Raw genomic sequence first — 24,604 nt, forward strand, 5'->3', positions numbered from 1 at the left:
CCTACCAACATAAAATATAGTCTCCCATCTCACACTGAAAAATAAGTTGTGCAATTTGGAAACTTTTCCATCTCCAGACTTTTTTCATTTGTGTTTTTGCATTAGCATTTGACCTAATTGGCTGTGACTGTATTATGCTCACATAACAAAACTGGCTGGCATGCGTCCCTGCTGCAATATTCAATAGTTCCTGTAGTCTCAGCCTCAGATGACACAGCCCACCGTCTCGTCTGTCTGTTCATTGACTGTCTATCGCCTATTACAGACTACATTCTAATTAGGCCGGGTGACTTTACACAAATTCCAAGAGTATCATTTTGCCTGGAGACAAGGTCATATTTAGGTCATAAGATCTGGGATTGATAAACAAGCACTTTGGAGGAGGAAATAATCACTGGATTTGTCAAGTTTTGTTTGAGTAGATATTCATGATTTAGTTTTTTTTTTTTTTTTTTGTAACAACCTAATATGCATCAGCTGTTTTCATGTGTCCCTAGAAAAATACAACCACTAGCAGAATAAGGTCAGTAAGCAATGGCTTAGCAACCACACTGCAACATTCACACAGAATAAAGTGACTGCGTGTATAGTAACACAGTGGCAACCATTCACAACAAACATCTTGTTCATATCATTATTTGAACTCCTGATGTTTTGTCTGTAAACTCAACAGCTGTTTTAGGGGGAATACCCAAAAGGACAATATCGACTGCATCTTTGTACGCATAAAAGAACTGAAGCGCTACAAAATCTTCCAGTTTTTGGTAAGACGCATTACATTTGTATCAAACAGTTATGAAACTGACAGGTTAGCAGCATTATCTACGCAAGCAGAAAGTCCTGTTTCCCAGATGTCCTTGCTTTTATGATATTACGAGTCTCTCTTTCCCTTCTTCCAGTTTTATGTTTTACATAAACAGTTCCAACATTTTTTGTATGGCAGGCTAGAAACGCTTATGTTTTAAAGGCAGATTTTAAGAATTGAAAAGCAAGCAAACACCTAGCTGCTCGTGGTGTACATACTGATTACAATAAATAAAAAATGGTTTGTTTAAAAGGCTCTGTTCTTTCTTTTGATATGTTGCATGTTCAGATATTCTTACAACAAAATACTGGCAGGGGGGCCAAGTCTATTGGGCAGATATTTTGGTCACCCGAGCGAAAACATTCTTTATGCCAGACCTGTACAGCATTCATCATGCAGTTATAAAGTTATTTAACTCTAATGTGCCATTTCTATTTTATTTAACTCTTCATGTGATTTTTTTAAAGCAGGTAATTCTAACATTATCTGAGATTTTTTTTTTTTTTTGTACAATGTTAACTGTACAAATCTTTACCAAGAAAAAACTATTAAAAATCTCCCTCAAAACAGTTAAATTCTTTATAATAATATAATATATGGAAGAAAAAAAAATTAAACAGTTACACAGATTTATTGGCGACTTAAATTCTTGTTTATTTCCCAATATTTTTTATATCAAGGTTTTTAAAAACCCTTTTTTTAATGGCAAGGATCCATAAACAATCTCCTTGTGAGATCAATTCTTTATTAGGCGTACAATATAATATAATTAGACAGCCAATATAATAAAAAAATATACAATATAATAAAAAAATAATTGAAGTATTTAAACTGATATAGGGTATTATATCAGTTTAAATGCTTCGATTTGTAACCCCCCCCCCCCCCCAAAAAAAATAAAAACAATTAAGTTTATATATATATATATATATATATATATATATATATATATATATATATATATATATATATATATATATATATATATATATATAAAATAGTTAAGTGAACTATTTTATAGTTATCTAAAGATCTCTGAAACCCAAACCACACACATATCTATTTAAACTGACGTGTTACTGAGGTGTTTTGAGTTTGCATGCTACACTTGCGGTGTGTGTAACTGTAAATGTCAGTTTTGTCACCGTTTTTCCACCACTGAATCAAGCCACTCTTCTTTAAATCATGATGACGTTTTATTTCACGTCTTTGCGTTTCATGTTGCCTCTCGTACAGTTTATCGAACAAACCAACTTTTTAAAAGGTATAAAAACGATCTTTCTGAATGTTTTGTATTTTATAAAATGAACACAGACACTATTTTGCTTCTTTTTTTTAATGGATGTATGTTAAATTATTTTGGGCAGAGGAAGAATATTTATTTAACATGTTAAGTGGAACCAAAATTAACAAGAGGTAAACGATGAAAGAGGTGCTAGTTTTTATAATGACATAAAGGATATAGAAAAGAGTCGTGTTTTTATATTAAATCTTATAATATTCCTTGGTAGGTTCTGCATACACAAATGAAAATGGTCTAAAAGGATTCCCAATATCACCCATTTTAAGGCTGACATGAAGATTTATTTCGAAACTCTCAAAACGCAAAACAAATAGAACTGTGGACATTTACAAAGAATTAAACTCGCTGCCGCTCGCATGCAACATCATTCTGTATGAAACCTGTAAACCTCATTCAACGGTTCTAACACTATAGCAATGCTAACTATAGTGGTTGAAGAGGGCACTGCAAAATAGATTGTTATAGCCTACATATATTGTTAGGCCCAAAATTCTTCACGTTAGTGAATAAATGCATAGATCGGCTGTTCATATTTGGAATTCCTAATGGTCTGGTAGTACAGTTTTTTTAAACAGTGTCAAAGGGAAAAGTTATTTCCCCCCTCATTAAAATCAAACATGTTCATCAATGATTATATATTAAGAGCAGGGACAAGTTTGTGTGCAGTTTCAAAGATTCAAACGGTTATGAATCAGCGGATTGATTCATGATTTGGATCGCCAATGTCACGTGATTTCAGCAGTTTGACACACGATCCGAATCTTTATTTTAGGTTTGAAGACCAAACCGGAAGAGAAGACAATGCTAAATAAAGTCGATGCTTCAAGAGATTCGAATTAACCCACTGATGTCACATATGGACTACTTTGATGATGTTTTTATTCCCTTTCTGGACATGGACAGTATAGTGTGCATACACTTCCATACAGTCTCGGACTAAATATAAAATATCTTAAACTGTGTTCTGAAGATCAACGGAGGATTTATGGGTGTGGAACGACATTAGGGGGAGTCATTAATGACATCAATTTCATTTTTGGGTGAACTAACCCTTTAAGGGATTTCTTTAATAAATAATTTAGTGCCATTGAATGAAGCATACATACCAAAATAGCACCATAGTAGTTTTTGCAGGGGTCTACTTGAACCTGGGCGTGCACATACTCTTGTATCTACAAAGATGCACTTCAGCATGAATTCAGCAGTGAATCTGATGGTGTGTGTGTAGCTGCAAGTATAAAAATCACAATCCTTGCTCATTTCTGTTTACCCACAAACATGCAGCGCACCAAAGGTCACCTTGTGACATCATTGAGTCTGTGTGTGTGTGTAGATAGAGGATTAACTGTAAAATCCAGTGTCTTGCAACTTTTTACGCCTCGCTTTACACGTGTCCCAGAAGGCCATATTTTTCTGGAATACTTCAGCAGGTCTCCAGCCAGTGGCTCTGAAGCGTATAGCTTGACCATTGTGAGAGTTCAATGACAGATCCTGGCTGCTCATATTACATAATCTCAATCTCTGACACTGTCATCACCTCTTTATAATACGAGCGGCTTATGTAATATATTATGTGCCCTTTTTCTGCTTTTAGTTTCAAACTGTGTTTAGGGTCTGAGACCATGCTGGAAATCTGAGATTTAAACTAACCTTTAAATCCGGAAGTACAGCAACTGAAGGTTACTTGAGGAAGAAAAAAGTAATTTATAAAATGAATAAATAATATGTCTCAACTATGTCTAGGTCACTAATATGATCTTCGTATCATTCTCAAATCTCAACTCCAGTGCTGCTGTCATGCAAAAAGAGAAGCACCAAATACTAAACACATTTAGTTGTATTTTCATGTCAACTTTTCACTCGTTTTGTTATGCTGAAAATAAATTATGATTTTTTTGGTTAAGATATTGAGTTAAAACTTATATAAAATAACACAAAAAAAATGTATGTCCAGTAAAATCTGAACTCATTATATTATAAAATTAAACATAAATACAATCTATTATGAAAAAAATATAAAAATAAATTAGAAAATAATCAAATCTATATCCACTCCATTATAAAACAAAAACAAAATAAATCCATTCTACAATAAATTAAGATATATAAAATCTACATTGTCAAAACTACACTAAAATCTACATCCATTCTATAATAAATTAAAAGAATAATCTTTTATGATCTATTTGAAAATAAAATATACAAACCCGATTCCAAAAGAGTTGGGACACTGTACAAATTGTGAATAAAAACAGAATGCAATTATGTGGCAGTTTAAAATTTCACTATATTATATTCAGAATACAACATAGATGACATATCAAACATTTAAACTGAGAAAATGTATAATTTTAAGGGGAAAATAAGTTGATTTAAAATTTCATGCCATAAACACATCTCGAAAAAATTGGGACAAGGCCATGTTTTTATCCTTTCTTTTTATAACCGTCTGCAAACGTCTGGGGACTGAGGTGACAAGTTGCTCAAGTTTAGGAACAGGAATATTGTCCCACGCTTGTCTTAAACAAAAGGTCTTCTTTGTCACATCTTCCTCTTTATGATGCCACAAATGTTTTCTATGGGTGAAAGATCTGGACTTCAGGCTGGCCATTTCAGTTCCTGGATCCTTCTTCTACACAGCCATGATGTTGTAATTGATGCAGTATGTGGTCTGGCATTGTCATGATGTTAAATGCAAGGTCTTCCCTGAAAGAGACGACATCTGGATGGGAGCATATGTTGTTCTAGAACTTGGATATACCTTTCAGCATTGATGGTGCTTTTCCAGATGTGTAAGCTGCCCATGCCACACACACTCATGCAACCCCATACCATCAGGAGATGCAGGCTTCTGAACGGAGAGCTGAAAACAACTAGGGTTGTCCTTGTCCTCTTTAGTCCGGATGACATGTTGTCCCAGTTTTCCAAAAGGAACTTCAAATTTTGATTCGTCTGACCACAGAACAGTTTTCCCAATTTGCCACAGTCCATTTTAAATGAGCCTTGGCCCAGAGAAAACACCTGTGCTTCTGGATCGGCTTCTTTTTTGACCTATAGAGGTTTACCCGGCAACAGCGAAAGGCAAGGTGGATTGTGTTCACTGACAATGTTTTCTGGAAGTATTCCTGAGCCCATGTTGTGATTTCCATTACAGTATCATTCCTGTATGTGATGCAGTGCCGTCTAAGGGCCTGAAGATCAGGGGCTTCCAGTATGGTTTTCCGGCCTTTACCCTTACGCACAGAGATTGTTCCAGATTCTCTGAATCTTTGGATGATATTATGCACTGAAGATGATGATAACTTCAAACTCTTTGCAATTTTTCTCTGAGAAAATCCTTTCTGATATTGCTCCACTGTTTTTCGCCGCAGCATTGGGGGAATTGGCGATCCTCTGCCCATCTTGACTTCTGAGAGACACTGCCACTCTGAGCGGCTCGATTTATACCCAATCATGTTGCCAATTGACCTAATAATTTGCAAATTAGTCCTCCAGCTGTTCCTTATATGTACATTTAACTTTTCTGGCCTCTTATTGCTACCTGACCCAACTTTTTTGAAATGTGTAGCTCTAATGAAATCCAAATGAGCCAATATTTGGCATAACATTTCAAAATGTCTCACTTTCAAAATTTGACGTGTTATCTATATTCAATAGTGAATAAAATATAAGTTTATGAGATTTGTAAATTGCATTCCTTTTTTTTATTCATGTGTCCCAACATTTTTGGAATCAGGTTTGTACATCTAGTCTATTATAAAACAAAATTGAATGCATACATTCTACTATAAATTAAGAGAGTAATAAATTATAAGCTATTATACAATCTATAAAAATAAAATTCAACATTAGTCACGTGACGCATATTGTACCAATAGATATGTATCTTTATACCGCTAGTGCCAGTTTTGTGCTATTCACTTTCACACAGTTGCTAAAATACATTACCTTGCACACTCATATCACAGTCCTGCAAGGATGACAGAAAATTTACTTGCATTTGCTGTCCTGTGGGAAAACATGAGAGCAGTTGTGTTTTAGACCAAACACAGGCTAATAATGGTTGACCGAGTGCGACCTGGACGCATCAGTGAATGCGGAGATATTTTGCTCAATAAAATGATTCTGCAAGAAGAATTATGTGATAATTGTTATGACGTCTGCATCATCTCAGTGAGCTTTTGCGCATGCGCAGTAAGTTGAATTTGGCATTAACTGAGGTTTCAGTGTGGATGAGAAACTTTTAAAAAACATTAGTGCGGACGGAGAGCGTTTTGAAACTAACACTCCGTTTTCAAATCTATCCGGATTAACGCAGCCTCTGCGTCCCTCGAATATATAAGCTTCTAGAGGCTCTGGTGATGTCAGGTCATAGGTAAAGAGGGAGCGATCAATACATCCCAAAGCGTCACTTATGTTCACGTAATTAGGTCTTTATAAATACTCTTCTCCAGTGAACAAAACAATTCCCAATCAGATGAATGTCTGACAGCAATCTATAATGAAATGACAATAGTATATCACACGCTAAATCCATCACAGATGTATCCCATGATGCAAGTGTCTGCTGTACACTACATCTTTTGAAGCACAGGATTAGAGGGCAGCCTGTCTTTATCACACAAAGATATAGTAACATTTAACTCTGGAGAGATTAATCACAAGAGAAATGATAATCTCATGGTCATTCTTTCTAGAATCCTTGTATACATGGGCCAAGGATCTCACGGTACTCCAGAAAATATTAAGAAGCACAAACGGTTTTCAACTTTCATAATAATAAATGTTTCTCAAGCACCAAATCAGCATATTAAAATGATTTCTGAAGGATCATGTGACACTGAAGACTGGAGGAATGAAATTTAGCTTTGCCGCCCATCACAGAAATAAATTACATCTTCAGGGCCCGGTTTCACAGACAGGGCTTAGACTAAGCCAGGATTAGGCATTAGTTCAATTAGAGCATTTAAGTAGCTTTTGTAAACCTGCCCTAGAAAAAAAACTAAAAAACATTACTGGTGCGCATCTTGAGACAAAACAATGACATTGGCATATTTTAAGATCTGTCAGTTGCTTTGAGTTAAAACAGCTCAAACATCAGTTTTAGTCTGGGACTAGCTTAAGCATCGTCTCTGGAGCCAAGCGCAGATATATTAAAATAGAATTTTTAAATTATAATAATATTTAACAATATCACTGCTTTTACTGGATTTTTGATCAGCCTTGGTGAGCATAAGAGGCCTTCAAAAACATTAAAACATTAAAAGTATTTTCTGTAGTTTAAAATGACCAAAGTTAAATATTTGTATACATTTATAGTTTTTCTGTCTGTATTAGATGTCACCTATAGCAGTATTTGTCACACAGACTGTCTACACTAAAAAAAGAACAAAAAAATAGACTATTTAAAATAATATATCCAATCATTTAGTCATTAATAGTTTAGTTAGCGATATTCAGTGATGAAATTAGCGATAAATTCAGTTTTAGGTCAACAATACATGGCTTTTTTTCTATACATGGCAATTTCTATCAAAACTATCAATGGCAAATGAAAGGGAGTGTGTCAGGCAGTGATGTTTGTAAATATATACACACACTGATTATCTCTTCATCACAGCACCTGCTAGTGGGTGGGATATATTAGGCAGCAAGTGAACATTTTGTCCTCAAAGTTGATGTGTTAGAAGCAGGAGAAATAGGCAAGTGTAAGGATTTGAGTGAGTTTGACAAGAGCTAAATTGCGAAGGCTAGACGACTGGGTCAGAGAATCTCCAAAACTGCAGCTCTTGTGGGCTGTTCCCGGTCTGCAGTGGTCAGTATCTATCAAAAGTGGTTCAAGAAAGGAACAGTGGAGAACCGACGACAGGGTCATGGGTGGCCAAGGCTCATTGATGCACGGAGAGAGCGAAACGCTATTTTGAGATTTTTTTCAGCAAAGTTTTGGTTGATAATTTATACACTGTAAAAAAAATTGATTTTTTTTTTTGAGTTCATTGAAATTAAAATTGAGTTAATACAATGGAAATTTTCGACAACTAGATTCGACAACCTTTATTAAAATATTATTAAAAGATTTTGTAAGCATATTGGGTAATTGTGTGTGTTTTATTTATGATGACGCAGTGAAACATGCCAAATAGTGCTATTTTCATGATTTATCACATTTTTATGTGGTTCAGACACAATAATGTTTTGAGTTTCTATTTATTAAACAAATGTCCTTCATTGTATTAACTCAAATTTTTAATTTCAATAAACTCAAAATTTTAAGGCAACCAGGTTACTTACTTTTTTAAGTTAAACCAACAAAAAACAACAATTGTTTTTACAGTGTAGGCCCTAGACATTTGTGTATTATTATTATATATATTATACAGAAGTATAATTCATAATTAAGCATTATACTAATTTGATAAATAATGTTTAAGTTATGAGAGAATAAATTATGGCTAAAATTTTGTAAAGCATTGCCTTTTTTCAATGAATTTATACCCCCAAATCGGCAAGGTATCTTGGGGGATGCAAACATTTTTTTTTTTTAAATCATTAAATTGTTTTATTTGTGTCCTCAAAAAAAGGAAAATAGCACAAAAATTAATTTTCGGATGTCTCTTTATGGTCTTACCATTTTTTAGAGCTAAATCTCTCTTATATAAGTCACTTAGGGATTCACTCTTCATGTTTTGTCCGGTTTACTTAATCTAGCCTATTTATATTGTGTGATGTAGAGCTATTATGCATATTTTGGCCCAGATGACTAACCTGAGACAAGATTAAACTCATTTATGAATGTTAATATTTCACATTGTTTCTTATAGGGGGAACCGAGTCTAGTTGTGACGCTTTTTACTTCAATGATCTTATTTCTGATAGTCAGTTTCTAAATAGAGACAAAGACTTTACTACAATTGAACATTTCCACTATTATTGACCAGGGAAAGCACAGTTCATTAAACATGTTTAACCCATAGCGGGGCATGTTGTCACATTATATATGGTAAGCTGTTATATGACAATTCCCCATGTGATAATCGCACAAAAACACAACAAAGAAAAAACAGTAGGGGTCCTCAAGGCACCATTCAAATAGGACACAATATCAATTTTTAAACTAATGTGACTAAACTAGGTGTTCATTTTTCCATTTATCCAAATGTTTTTCATCTTGTGTAACAGGTTCATTTCAGCCTCATAATGAAATTCAGATCTAGGCTGATGAAGATCCCCGGGTGATTTATCCCCTTTGGGACGTCTAAAGTTAAACTTTGCTGCCGTGTATAGAGGCCATAGTTTGGATCAGCATCAGGTCTACTTCATCTAATGTGTATATCGGGAAAGAAAGGTAAATGTAACTGCAGGTGTGTATAAAGTACTGAAGCGGGCCAAAAGTTCATCCTGATGTCTTCAATGATCTCTGTTCTTTAGAGGTCCTTATTACAAAGTAGCTGAATGTTCAAAGGCAATTATAAAAACTAGGACGCAAAGTAGCAACCCTGATTTCTGTTAATATACGAAGTTAAGAAGTGGCACGCAACCCTGCCCCTACCCTGCTTTGTGGTGTCCACATAGGCTGCATTTATATTACACGGTTCAAGTGACCCAGTTCTGTTTTTTTTCCTCCCATGTGACCCACAAACGTGCAAGCAGGAAAAAAAGCACATGGATTGTGATATCCTCAGATCAGTTTCAGGCTCATTCATTCATGGAAATAAATCTGATATGAATCAGATATGTGCATTTGCATCTGCCATGTAAGCAGACAGATCAGATATTCCTGTCAGTGCGAGTAACACGTCATTGAAAAAGCGGCGTTGGTGAATGTCGTCAACTCAAACGCCAACCGTTTCCTGACTGCTGTAGTCAATAATTTTATAATTTAAAATTCATCTTTGATCACAACATATACAGATATATTTAAAAAAAAAAATCGCTTGAATGTAACTCTACACCCTTTATTATACACAGACACCTGAGTATGCAAATAAGCCCCGCCTCCACTCACTCACACCATCTCAGAGATCCACTCGCTCAACTTTACTCAAGTTACTGAGGTAAACGCTGGACAAAGGCATAACTCTTTACAACGTCGGACACATAACGCTAATTAATATGATTAGCCTTTTGCTAATCATTATCTACATTATTAAACAGCTAATAATGTGTTGCTAATAATGTGATGCACAAGACCTGCCATCTCAGTAATCTGTAGAAACACGTTTAAAGCTACACTGTGATATTTTCCCCCATCTAGCGGTGTAAAGGTATATGACCATCCAGTGAATAATAGTTTCTGTTCCTCTCATTCCTGATTTCGTTTTAACTCCTACGGTGGCCGATTTAGTCCAAGATTAACACGGCAATCCCCCTCTTCACATTCGACACGGTGCCATCGAGTGTTAAAACGCGAAAGGCGGAGCTTGAATTTATGGGTATGTCCCTCTTTGGCTAATGTACTTTCAAGATGGAGGGGCAATATGGCGACCGGCATTCGAACCCCTCACCCGTATGTATTTTTAATGTCATATTATATACTTACGAGAATCCTTTATTACTTGTTAGAAGTAAATATACATTAATGAGCACATATATTTTTGAAAGAACTTAGTGTTTTTAGCTAAGAATAAACTAAAAAAGTTACACAGTGTAGCTTTAAACATCATAGAACGTGAATGGAAATGGCATATAGTTCATCATAATATACATCATACACATAATTAACCTATTTGCTATATTACTAATGGGGGGGGGAGTTATAAAGTATAAATGGGGTGGGGGTGGGGGGAATAAAGCCACTAACTGTTTTCAACATTGCTAATAATAAAATATCTTAGTAATGATGCTGAAAATTTAGCTTTGCAACACAGGAATAAATTACATTTTAAAATATATTACAACAAAAACCAATTCATTTAAATTATAATATTTCACAATATTAGTGCATTTACTGTATTTTTGATCAAATAAATGTACACACACACACACAATATATTTGTGTGCATGTTTTTGAAAAAAAAAAGTCTACATGTACTGATCAAAAGTAAAAACAGTAATACAATTTAAACAGATTGTTTTCTAATTAAATATTAAATGTAATTTATTCCTGTGATCAAAGCTGAATTTTCAGCATCATTCCTCCAGTCTTCAGTGTCACGTGATCCTTCACAAATCATTCTAATATGATGATTGTTTGCTCAAGAAAATGTATGATTATTAATCATGTTGAAAACAGTTGTGCTGCTTCATATATTTGTGGAAACAGTGATCATCACTTTTTCAAGATTCTTCAAAAGAACAGCATTTATTTGAAAGAGAAAACTTTAATAACGATGTCCTTTACTGACACTTTTGACTGACATGTCTTGGAATCACTTCTGATCAAAAAAGAAAAGAAAAAAGAAAATATAGCGAACATCTGATTAATTATTTATCTGCATGCCAAATTTTGAAACATTGCCAGAAGATTCAGTTAGAAGAGAGCCAGAAAACAAACCCTCATTCAGCTCAAGCTGTTCCACAGACGCTGCTAGGCTGTTTCCATTCGCTACAAAATATGATTAAAAAATCAGAAGACAAAATCATCAGATGGATCTGTATCCTGCCAGGACTAGAACCAAATGCAATCCATCCATTTAATCTGACAGCAACACATGCTTGCCCAGTTAAAGTGCCCCAGTTATGCTTTTTTGCAATATTGCTTTTCATGTAGTGTGTAAAATAGCTGTTTGTGAATCTAAAAGATCTACAAAGTGTCAAAGAGGACAATAAATGGAGTTATTGTCTATTAAAAGAAAGAATCGATTCTGAACTGCTGAAACGAGTCAGTAATTTCAGTCTCACTTGCATGATAATGCCAGCCTGTGGTCTTCATCGCGAACAACGTCTACTTTGACCCTCAAACACTGCAGTAAGCTGAGGACTGCAAGAGTTGGGTTCATGTTGTCGACATGTCAAGAAGACGCGGTTTTCTGCACTGCGAAAGAAAAAACACTTTGATGCACTTCCAAAGATGAGGACTTGAGCTCCAATTGATCCAGTAAAACTGACGCCATCGTTACTGTTATCATCACTGTGTGTCAAGAGCTGAGGAAGACCCAGAGGTGAAATTCAGATATGGTTTATGGGCGTTTTGTTTCTGAGACGCGCTGTAAGCCGTGGACCAATCACAACAGACTGGGCCATCTGACCAATGCTGCATATTATGAGACAATTTAAGTTTTTTAAATACATTTAAATGGTATAACAGGGCACTTTAAAGGGATAGTTCACCCAAAAATGAAAATGTTAATGTCAATGGGGTGATTTCCATGAGAGTAAAAAAAAAAAACAGACATAAGAATCCATATCAAACCCTGTGGCTCGTGCCGACACATTGATGTCTAAAGACACGAAGCGATCGGTTTGTGTGAGAAACCGAACAACATTTATATAATTTTTTTTAACCTAAAATACAACACTGTACAAAAGCCGCGACCGCGCCATAATTTTCGGCAAGTGCGGTCAAATGTACAAGATACGCCGTCTCTCAATAGGATACAAGTGGCAGAAGTGATCTCTTGCGCGAAGAGCAATGAATCAGCGTATTGATTCATGATTCGGATCGCCAATGTCATGTGATTTCAGCAGTTTGGCAGTTTGACACGCGAATCATGAATCAATCTGCTGATTCATAACCGTTTGAATCTTTATTTGAGGGTTGAAAACCAAATTGGAAGAGACGACAATGCTGAATAAAGTCGTAGTTTTTGTTATTTTTGGACCAAAATGTATTTTCAATGCTTCAAGAGATTCTAATCAACCCACTGATGTCACATATGGACTACTCTTATGATGTTTTTATTCCCTTTCTGGACATGGACAGTATAGTGTGCATACACTTCAATATGCTCTCAGACTAAATCTAAAATATCTTAAACTGTGTTCTGAAGATGAACGGAGGTCTTACAGGTGTGGAACGACATTAGGGTGAGTCATTAATTACATCAATTTCATTTTGGGGTGAACTAACCCTTTAAGACATCAAAGTGTCGCCACGGCCACAGGGTTTAATATGGATTCGTATGTCTGTGTGTTCACTCTCATAGAAATACACCCCATTGACATGCATGCTCATACTGCGCAGAGTCGAAGTACTCACAAAAGTGCTACCCCTTTAAATATAACTGTTCATGTGAAAGAAGAATATCATATACAACTAGGATGGCTTTAGAGTGAATAAATCATTGGGATATTCACATTTTGGGTGAACTATCCCTTTAAACTGCAACTTCTTGTCTGTTTTGCTGAAGGGTACTTTGAATATAGCACAATAGTTGTTTTTTACTATTTTTATAATGCTTTTTTGACATTTTGGAGTAGATCAGAGATTGAAGTGGCCAGGACATTTTCCTTCTTATGCATTCAACAGAAAGCAGAAAGTCAAATTATTTTATACCTTTGCCATCTAAACATGTTCATATGTTTGTGAATAGCTATGAAGCACAGAAGCGTCAGCCTTTCTCTTCCTCTCACCTTTTTTAACTCGCGTCTCCTGACGAAGAGTCACTGGCCTATCTCTGCAGCAGCGCAGTACAGAACAGCTCCCCGACCCACTTTGTTAAGACTAAAATTACAACACCAACAGGACGGGGAACTGGTCCAGGACTACACACACACACACACACACACACACACACACACACACACACACACACACACACACACACACACACACACACAGTCTTGCATCTGCACTCTCAGAGATCCAGAAGAGAGACAAATTCACAGCCGTCGGTTCACCTCTTTATCTCAAAAAAAAGTATGTGCAACGCAGCTGAAGGCTAAAATCAATAGCGGACTTAGAAACATGCACATGAACACAGTGCAAGTTACCCACGGCGTGCAGAGGCGATAAAACCACGTCCTGGTATCCAGAACATCAACCCACAGTCTAGGTCACACACCGTTTACCATTTCCAGGACAGATTTATAGCCTTAAAACTTCACATTTTATTAGCGCGCTCAGTGAGTGTATAGGGCAAACATGTCTCCAGGTCACATTTGACCGCAAAATTAAAAGAAAATGAGAAACTATATTTTACATAAAGAAAGCAAAGCCCATTTTATGGACCATTAAGATTGTTTTTGGACAGTTAAATGATAGACACACGTCCTCCAGAATTCCTAATGTGTTACTTTTCCTTAGATTCCTGTAACATTTTTTTATTTTAGTATAAAGTGATTCTTCTGTATGTTTTTTTTTTGTAATTATTTTCATATGATTCTCATTACATTTATACATTTTAATGTATTGTTTGTTAAAATAACTTTATTATATACTGTTAAAAAAAAAAAAACATTTGATTTTTTGTACTTTTTTTAATTTATTTGACATAAATAAAAAGCAGTACAACAAACACTAAAAACTAAATGATCTATTTAAAATGATAATAAATAATATTTATTATAATTTATAATAACTTATTTCACAGCTCAGCGGAAAACATCTAAAGTCATAATGATTTCCATTATTCTCAAAATCTTTTTTATACATTTTTATTTAGTTTTAAAAATGAATTTTTGTTATATAATGCATACTCTTTTTTGCACACACAAAAAGCAGTTACAACAAGCACAGAACTCAAAATAATCTATTAAAAATGATAACCGATATATAAAGTTTTTTGCATTACTGCCATGAGAGTAAGGAAACTAATGCCACAATGCATACAAAAACTTAAATAGAATAAGCATTTTTTATTTTTAGTAAAAAATCATTAAAAAAATCATCTGATTTTGGCTTGAAATATGACCCAGACATGTTGCTGAGATTCAGTAATAATTTGCAAGTCTCCATCAAAAAAAACACTTCAAAGTCACTAAACCGCGTCAACAGGATAAAGTAGCTCAGAAGGGTCTTTGCTACCAGTCAGCATCTGTGTGTGTGTGTGTGTGTGTGTGAGAGAGCGAGAAAGTCCTACCATCTCAACCTGCCGAGGGTCCAGCTGGGTCGGTTCTGTTGTTGGGACAGCAAACTGAATTTTTCTTCTTTCTTTGGGTTCCACGGGGCCCTCTGAGGGACTCGAGGGATCCATGATCTGCTTTCGTCCTCTGTCAGTCTCACAAATATCCCTGGAATCTACCTATGCCTGTCTCAACATACATATGCACGCGCACACACACACAAACACACACACACGTGGCGTCCTCCAGGCAGCTTTCCTCAATGCCCGTGGTGTTGTCTCCTCTCTCCTTGACTCTGAAAGTCGTCTTCTCTGATTTGTCTCCGTTGAGCCTCTCAGATATGCCGGCGGCCTCCTTTTTGCTTTCTCTTATCAGTGTGACCTCTGGTTTCTCCCTCTCAGAGTGTTTGGAGTCGGTGTGGGCGTCCTTATATCAGCCGTGGGGAGGGAGAGAGAGGGGCGGAGCTCAGAGAGAGGATGGTACACTTGCGTGTTTTAGGGGGGTGTGCTGACGTTGATTTCTAATCAGAAAAAAAAGATAATCTCATCCAGCTGGCTGAGCCTCTTTTGGCCTCTATTTGTGAATAGGAGATTAATAGAGAGCGAGAGAAATATAGAGAAAGGGCTATAATTTATGTCAGCAACCAATTTCAATGCATACTTCAGTTTTACTCATCTAAATAGCTGTGATATCGTCAAACATAATCAGGAGTGACACTCATTTGAAGCTTAGTAAAGCACTAGAAGCTTAGAAAGCCACAGCGCGGTGAGTGTGTGTTAGAAATCAGGAAAGTTTAAATGCTGTCTGGCTAGCGCGCTTCCCATTATGTTTACTCATTAGGTCAGTAGTCGGAGAGTAGGCGGTGTTTTGTGACTCTTCGAACACTTTCGACCACATGAAAGCACTAGGAAGCAATCCAGTCAAATGCGTTTTTGACTAACTCTGGAAGCTGGACAAGCTCAAATGGTTGAAGACTCAGTTTACACCTGTATTTAGAGTGGTCCACTTGTGATTCGATCGACCAAAGCACATTTTAATACCGGGTGTAAACCAAGCCTGCAGTATCCCTCTCAGATACTGAAGCTTTCCCGCCTTGATCGCCCCCCGGTGACCGGTCCCACTATAGCTGCCCCTCTGTGTTATCTAATGGACGCGAGGCAAACCAAACAAAATTACCCTTCAAATATCATGACGTATCATCACATCACGATGATTTCATTTCAAGTGTTCGTTTTTAAAATAAGTATAGATTTAGTTAGTTATTTGATGCTATAAAAACAGGGGGGGGGGGGGGGGGGTATCATGATTGACAGCTGAGACTGACGGCTTCTCTGAGTGAAACTGTAACTGAGGCACTAACAGACTTTTTTCGGGATTTTTGGGAGCAGATTGGAGCTTTCGCTTCTGCGAGTGTGTGGACGGGCTTTTGATATCGTGACTGTACTTCCTGCTCTCTACTGCGCAACTCCGGTCCCGAAATCGCTACTGCCCAGACTCGGTCCCAAGATGTCAGCGCCGTGCAGGCCACCTGAAAGCTTCAAATCTGGCAGGCGTAAACGGATGATGTCGAGTCGTCCATATTTTTTTACGGTCTATGGTGTAAACAGGGCAAAACACAACAACTAGAGTGGCCCCAACTTAAAGGAACACACCGCCGTTTTTAGAAAGAGGGCTTATTCAAGTTTTTTCCTGCATTTTGATATGTGGACAAATGCATTTTTGTGTCAGTGCATGCATTGTTTTAGTTTGGCAGGGTTGCCGCTAGCTTAGCTTAGCATAATGAATGGAATCCTATGTTGCCAGCTAGCATGTCCCGAGTAAAAGTGATCCAAAAAAAAAAAAAAACACCCAGCAAATAACGTCTTCTGGCCTGCGTATTCACAACGAGTACTAATAGCGATGCAGATTAAGACTAGGCGATTTCCTAGGCAGATATTGACTTGGGACTATATTATGGGGAAGCACAGGCGACGCACTGCTACTTGGGCGCAGAGATATAACGCAACACATTGATCGCTCAACAGCCGGAGGACGTGAGGATGAGAGCCGTAATATCTCTGCGCCCAAGTAGCAGTGCTTAGTAATTAGTATTTAAGAAGTATTAGGTGTTGTTGTTTTTTTGGATCACTTTTACTCAGGACATGCTAGCCGGCAACATAGGATTCCATTCATTATGCTAAGCTAAGCTAGCGGCGACTCTGCCAAACTAAAACAATGCATGCACTGAGACAAAAAAGAATTGCACACATATCTAAACGTAGGAAAGAAGTTGAATAAGCCCTATTTCTAAAAACGTCATTATTTACTCACCCGAATGTCCTTTCAAACCTGTGGCTTTCTTTCTTCATGAAGATAACTTGGTTTGATATTATGCGTCTATACATTTTTGGGGGCCACAGTATGTAAAACTCTAAAACATACAATGGCACGTTACTAGCCAGGGGCGTAGCACCAAATTTTGGGCCCTGGGTACAAACCATCTTGCTGGGCCCCCGTACCATGTATGTGTATGTATAGAAAACTGACTTCTGTTCGCTGTAGTAACAGGACAGATTTGAGTGTCATTGTCTGGAGTTGTTGGTGACAAACAGCCAACCCTTGTTTATGTATACTCGTGTACTGTAGCTCATTTCTTGATCTTGTCGTTCATCGCCATCTTTGGTTTATTTTTCGCTTCAGCTATGAGAGACGCTTTAGTGGCAGAGCAATGAAGAGCAGAGCAGGTGTGTGTGTGTGTGTGTATTTGGGTTGATTTCAAAAATCACATTTAAGACTGTCTCTAATACAACCAGCTAGCAGTTAGCTAGCTTTAATAAAACATTTAATTTGATACCAAAAAAAGTATTTAGAGAATCAAATCTACATTTTATGTAACTGACCTAAAGTCATGAACTGTCTTAAAATAGATGTCTGACTAGCCTTAGCAGTTTATGTAGCCTGTTCCTGAAGTATTTCTTCTCTAAATAAAATTTGAAAAACAACCCTTTGCAAGTCATATGTCCAAAAGTTATACAAACCCTCCTCCTGCAAAAGATCTTCTCCCGGCACGGCAATGACAAACAGCGGACAGAAGACTCACTAGCGACACCTAGTGGATAAATCCACGTTCACGTCAGAGTACAACCACAGATGGACTACTAGCCTAAATAAAACATGTAGAAAGCAAATAACATTGGACCTGTGCTCAGACAGTGATCAAATACATTTCAAAAACGTTCCACTCTCCAATCAAGCTTTTAGTACATTTTTATGATCTTGCTCGTCTGGTTTATCTCAGCATGGCTGTTCTTTAAAGAGCTGAAATTTACCTGGAGCACTAAAAATGGCTTTAATCAAACCGTCATCACAATTTTAGACCTGCTTTAAATCTCTTTCTGAGACCAAAGATATGAGTGAAACAACATCTCATTCAGGGTTATCAGTGTGTCTATACATTAGTCAAACACTTAAACATGAACAAGCTTCAAATGTAATCAGTGTGAGATTTCTGCTAAAATAAGCATTTTTAACACACAAATTTCTGAATGAAATAATAGACAATTTATATACATCAGATGTATTAAGGTGCTTCTATTTACCTGTTGAAGCTGTTTAATATGATCACAATCCATAATGTTCATCTTCTGCAAAGAACCTCCTTCTGGAACATCTAAAATATTCATACATAGATCAGCAGGAGAACTGTAACTCAATAAAAACACGCACGATGCTCTCAGTTTAGTCGTCACCAATCACCATCAAACCGTGTTACTGTCATAGTATTCTTGGAAGCACTTTGCAAAACTTTTAAATATTGTTTCTATAAAATAATGGGACTATAGTGCAGGTCTGGTGTCTAATGGTAAAAATAAGGTAAAAATCCCAAAAATGGTAAAAAAAAAAAAAAAAAAAAAAAAAAAAATAACCAAGTAAATACTTTAAAATCCATATTACTTTATAATAAATAATACACTACTGTTCAAAAGTCTAGGCACAGTATGAAAATTATATTATATATTCAGAAAGGATGCAGTGAATTGGACAAAAGTAAGTTTTAAAGTGAATGTACTTTTTTTGTTTGATAATGTTTTTTATTCAATGTATGTTTGATTTTTAATGTATTTTCACTTTTCTGAGCATAGACCTGAAAATGAAATTTCTTTCTTAAACGTTCAAAAATCTTGAATGCTTTGGAGCACAGACTAAGTTGAGTCTTTTTTCAAAGACGACACAAATGTTTCCACTATTAAATTCATTTCCCATTCATTTCCAAAGTTGTCATTTTTGACCAAGTGTGGCTATTTTTTTTGCCAGGGCCATTTAACCGTTTAAAATCATGTTGAATCTTTTTTTTCTTTCCTACAAAGCAAGTGGCAGAATTAATTTAATTTAATTATTGACAGAAATAAATTAAATTAATAAAAAGCAGCCTTGGTGACCCTTGAAAAAAGAATCTTACTGGCCATAAAACATGTAATTAACAGAATATATTTCAAAGGTTTTTCAATCAACATTCAGACTAAATAAACAAAACAAAAACTATATATGCTTTATATGTCCCTTGCTCTACCACCTACATCCCCCCGAATCCTAAATTTCAGTTGGAACGAAGCCAAAAATGTAGTATCTAATGACCATGTCAGCAGCTGTGGATCACCCAGCTATTTTATTTTTATTTTTTTAATGCCACATCCTGCAGATGGTTTAACACTCAAATGTTCTCACTCACATATTTATGCAGCATTAGCTCACAGCTGAAATCAGACAAGTGCAAGTCTCGACCTTCCCAAATCCCCTCGGCCAAATTTGAGCCATGCACTCAATGCCACTGCCCTAAATCTCCATTTGGTATCCACGGGAAACAGGCTGAAAAAAAGAAAGGAAAATATATTTTTGATTTAAAAAAAACTCAGGTTTAACTTTGTATAAATAATATAAATGGTTTTAAGTAAAATGCATTAGGGTAAAAATACTGTTATATTACTATAAAATACTCAACAGGTTAGATTTACTTCAAACTTTTGATTAATTAAAATACCCTATATTGCCAAATGTATTAAAAAAATTCTCAAAATCATTGAATTGAGGTGTTCCAATCACTTCCATGGCCACAGGTGTATTAAATCAAGAACTTAGGCATGCAGACGCTTCTACAAACATTTGTAAAAGAATGGGTCACAGAGTGGGGTCAGCGCATGCTGAGGTGCACAGTGCGCCAACTTTCTGCAGAGTCAATAGCTACAGACCTCTGAACTTTGTGTGGCCTTCAGATTATCTCAAAAACAGTGCGTAGCGTCGGATTCAGTGGTGTGAAGCACGCCACCACTGGACTTTACAGCAGTGTAGAGGTATTCTCTGGAGTGATGAATCACACTTCTCTGTTTGGCCATCTGCTGGATGATACTGGGTTTGGTGGTTGCCAGGAGAACAGTACTTGCCTGACTGCATTGTGCCATGTGTAATGTTTGGTGGAGGAGGGGTTATGTTGTTTTATAGAGGTTGACTTGGCCCCTCAGTTCCAGTGAAAGGAACTCTTAATGCTTCAGCATACCAATACATTTTGGACAATATTATGCTCCCAACTTTGTGGGAAAAGTTTGGGGATGGTCCCTTCCTGTTCCAACATGACTGCGCACCAGTGCACAAAGTGTCGGTCCATAAAGACATGGAGGAGGAGTTTGGTGTGGAGGAACTTGACTGGCCTGCACAGAGTCCTGAACTCAACCCGATAGGGATGCCTTTGGGATGAATTAGAGCAGAGACTGCGAGCCAGACCTTCTCTTCCAACATCAGTGCCTGACCTCACAAATGTGCTTCTAGAAGAATGGTCAAATATTTCCATAAACACACTCCTAAACCTTGTGGAAAGCCTTCCCAGAGGAGTTGAAGCTGTTATAGCTGCAAAGGGTGGGCCGACTCTATATTAAACCCTACGGATTAAGAATAGGATGTGCATGTAAAGGCAGGCATCCCCAAAATGTTGTCAATATAGTGTATTTTTTATTTACCTTTAGCTTGTAGGTTTACTTAGAAACTACAAAAACTTGCAAAAGGAAAAAACATCTTGAAACTTACCTTAAATGTTTCATTTGGCTGTGCTTCAAAGCATTTCTTATAGGAAGTATTATGGCAATATGTTTGCGCCACTCACATGCTCTTCAGAAATGTGCCTAATGTACTAGTACAAGTGCTCAGAGTATGCATATGAATGTGAACGACAAAAGCGGCATGCATATATTTGTAACACATTTACATAAAATTTAGCAGGCACATTTTACTCAGCCACATTTTTCATTTATTATAATTTTACAACATGTACATTTGGTGGTGTCAAATCAAAATGGCAATTCTGTTTCTAAAATTTAATTCAGTTCAGTGTTTTCCTGAAGATGCCTTTGAATTAAATTAACTTTGCTCAACCATGTGGTCCTGACAACAATATTTGGATAAGGACCCCCACTGAGAATCTAAATAAAAACACGTCTTTTGCACAGCTTATATGCGCTTATATGAAGAGTTGAAAACAAAGGCCTCACTCAAGTACCGCAAATTACTTCAAGTTCTCCTTCTGCCTTTGTACTGAATCAGAAAGGACAAAGTAGCACAAGCCGGATCAGGCCCTTGCGTCATATCAGCACTAAAGGAAGAAATGTCTTTCAGAGAAAGTAGCTTGATTTAGACACTTACGCAGCCCTAAAGGAAATCACACATGGCTAAAACTCACAGACTGTTGCAGTCAGAGACGCAGAAAAGACGGCCCTGTGAAATTATGCTGTGCATCGCTGGGAGGGATGAACATCATCCATTCGCATTCAAGATTAGTTCCTTTAACATTCACTTGTTCCTTTAACGGAAGAAAAAATACATTAATGAGTAATAAACGGAAGTTTAACGGGTAAAGCACATTAAGAAGAAAAAAAAGGACAACAACCAAAAGATAAAGTTCAGAGCAAGGGTTCAGGAAGGGCCGGCGGCTCCTCCCAGGGTGTACCGCAGGTCTTGGTCCTGGGTGAACTGAGTTTCCGTAGCAGCGGTTGCCAGGCCCGCGGCGGGCGAGGAGGCGTAGGAGGAAGCGGGCGGTGGGGTCGCGCTCAGGGGAGAGGAGGGACGCAGGTCTGCAGGAGGACGTCTGCTGTCCGAGGTCTGCTGGGAGATCAGCTGGAGAAGGGTCGCCGCTACGTCTGAAGTAACACCGTGAGTGTGTTTTGCAGCATCTGAAAAAAAGTTAGAAAAGTCAGTTTTATGGTCAGTCTCAGAATTCAGTATTTCAAGCACAGACACGTAAGCTACAGCTTTAAGTACATCAATATTAATAATACTATTAAGCAAAGGGTTAGTTCACCAAAATGTTTAATTTGTCACCCTAATGTCGTTCCTCACCCGTAAGACCTCCGTTCATCTTCTGAACACAGTTTAAGATATTTTATATTTAGTCCGAGAGTGTATCCAAGTGTATGCACACTATACTGTGCATGTCCAGAAAGGGAATAAAAACATCATCAGAGTAGTCCATATGTGACATCAGTTAGTTCATTAGAATCTCTTGAAGCATCAAAAATACATTTTGGTCCAAAAATAACAAAAACTACGACTTTATTCAGCATTGTCTTCTCTTCCATGTTTGTATTCAATCCTCAAATAAAGATTCAAGCGGTTATGAATCAGTGAATTGATTCACGATTCGGATCGCCAATGTCACGTGATTTCAGCAGTTTGACACACGATCAAACAGGGAAGAGAAGACAATGCTGAATAAAGTCATAGTTATTATTATTTTTGGACCAAAATGTATTTTCGATGCTTCAAGAGATTCTAATGAACCAACTGATGTCACATATGGACTACTTTAATGATGTTTTTATTAGCTTTCTGGACATGGACAGTATATTGTGCATATACTTTCATTGAAGGAACAGAAAAGCTCTCACAGAAAATTGTGTTCCGAAGATGAACAGAGGGCTTACGGGTGTGGAACAACATTAGGGTGAGTATTTTATATTTTTGGGTGAACTACCCGTTTAAGGGCTCTATTTTAATGATCTCAGCAGATGGCGCAGGGCGTGTCTGAATCCACTGTTGCTAGTTTTATAACGAAAAAATTGCACCAGGCGTATTGTCCAAAAGGGTTGTACCCGGCCTCTATATGAGTCATGGGTATGTTTTAGGCATAACGTGCAATAAACCAATCAGAGTGTCATCTCCCATTCCCTTTAAAAGCCAGTTGTGAGCGCGCCATAGTGGATTCGCAATTTACATGCCGAAATTTGTGAGCAGAAAGACTTAACACATCTCCAGAGAGGAATCCTTTTATTTTTTATACTTAACATATTTTGTGTGCTGCTGCGCGTCACTGTGTGTGTAATAAGTGGAGTGTATGCGTGTTGTGTACCCGCCTATAGGAGCATATTACTAACCCCCTACTTAAATAACACATTTACATTTACGCATTTAGCAGACGCTTTTACCCCAAGCGACTTACAACTGAGGAGTACAGGAAGCGATCTGTCATGAAGAGGCGAAGAAACGCAAAAATACAATACAAAGCCCTAAATACAAAGATTTAGAATAGGGAGGGAAAAGAGAAAACTAAAGGAGGAAGTTTTTTTTTTTTTAAACCACAAAAAAATACAGCGAAACAAAAAATACTGCGCTATTGACTTTAGACCAGGTTTTTGTTGGCACAAATGGCACAGTCGTTTTTAGTGAACGGATGGACGCGAGTGCCTGTGCTATTCAAACAACGCGACACTGGGTGTGAAAATAACTGCGTGGGGCTAAACTAGCAAAAAAACACTTTCCATTGTGTTGCGCCGGTTGTATGATAGGGTCCAAAGTTAGTATGACTCAAATTTAAGGTGATTACATACATTTTTTTACATTTCAAAATTAACCTCTAATACAGTGATTCCCAACCTTTTTCAAAGCGCGGCCCACACAACCAAACATGTAAAGTAATGATAAAATAAACTAAATGTAGAGCTTAATTTGAGAAACAAAGAGCGGTAGCTGCTTGTTCTCCCACACGTGAAGACTATAGCTAGGTAGTCGCTACTGTATTTTCTTCATTTAGCTTTATTTTTAGTCTTTTAATACCTGGCATTTTTGAAGATTTATCCTTACTTTTAGATAAAGAAACATTTGTATTTGTCCTTTTCAGCAGACCTGTTGCTATCCATGCATCTATGTTTAAATCAGTTGTAGCCTACAGGTTGAAAACCACTGGTCTAATATTGAGTAGAACTTTAGACTTTGAACTATTCAAGAGTGTTAATTAAACTTAACTTGAAATTGAAGATTGCTTAAGCCTAATCACACCATTTGATTGATAAGCCATGGGCGTCGGAATCATTGTATATGGGTGGGACAAGACCTTCCCACTTTTTAAGATCATTGAAATTGGACCCACTCACTTTTAACGTCTATAATTCTGTTCACTGACCCCTAACCAATAAACATTTTATTATTAAACCTGTTAGATGCTTTATTTCTACTTTTCGAATGTTTTCTTATTTTTTATTGAAAACAAATACCTTTCCACTGTGATATGTGTTGGGAAAAGGGAGTAAAGCGAGTTC

At 36.9% G+C, this 24,604-nt stretch overlaps 2 protein-coding genes across 3 annotated transcripts in view; both read right to left on the minus strand.

Annotated features, from left to right (window-relative positions):
- ppp1r1b (protein phosphatase 1, regulatory (inhibitor) subunit 1B) overlaps positions 1-15,504 on the minus strand; it is a 31,243-nt gene extending 15,739 nt beyond the window's left edge. Inside the window, exon 1 of the mRNA XM_067426140.1 lies at positions 15,068-15,504. Within this exon, the coding sequence (XP_067282241.1) occupies positions 15,068-15,181 (114 nt within the window). The 5' untranslated portion in view covers positions 15,182-15,504. The remainder of the gene's footprint in view (positions 1-15,067) is intronic.
- A 5,797-nt stretch (positions 15,505-21,301) lies between these two features.
- Positions 21,302-24,604, minus strand: part of cdk12 (cyclin dependent kinase 12) — a 49,173-nt gene continuing 45,870 nt past the window's right edge. For both annotated transcript variants that reach the window (XM_067426510.1, XM_067426509.1), the window contains one exon: positions 21,302-22,243. In XM_067426510.1, the coding sequence (XP_067282611.1) occupies positions 21,987-22,243 (257 nt within the window). In that variant the 3' untranslated portion in view covers positions 21,302-21,986. The remainder of the gene's footprint in view (positions 22,244-24,604) is intronic.

Source organism: Pseudorasbora parva, chromosome 19, assembly GCF_024679245.1.
Source record: "Pseudorasbora parva isolate DD20220531a chromosome 19, ASM2467924v1, whole genome shotgun sequence".
NCBI classification, from domain to species: Eukaryota; Metazoa; Chordata; class Actinopteri; order Cypriniformes; family Gobionidae; genus Pseudorasbora; species Pseudorasbora parva.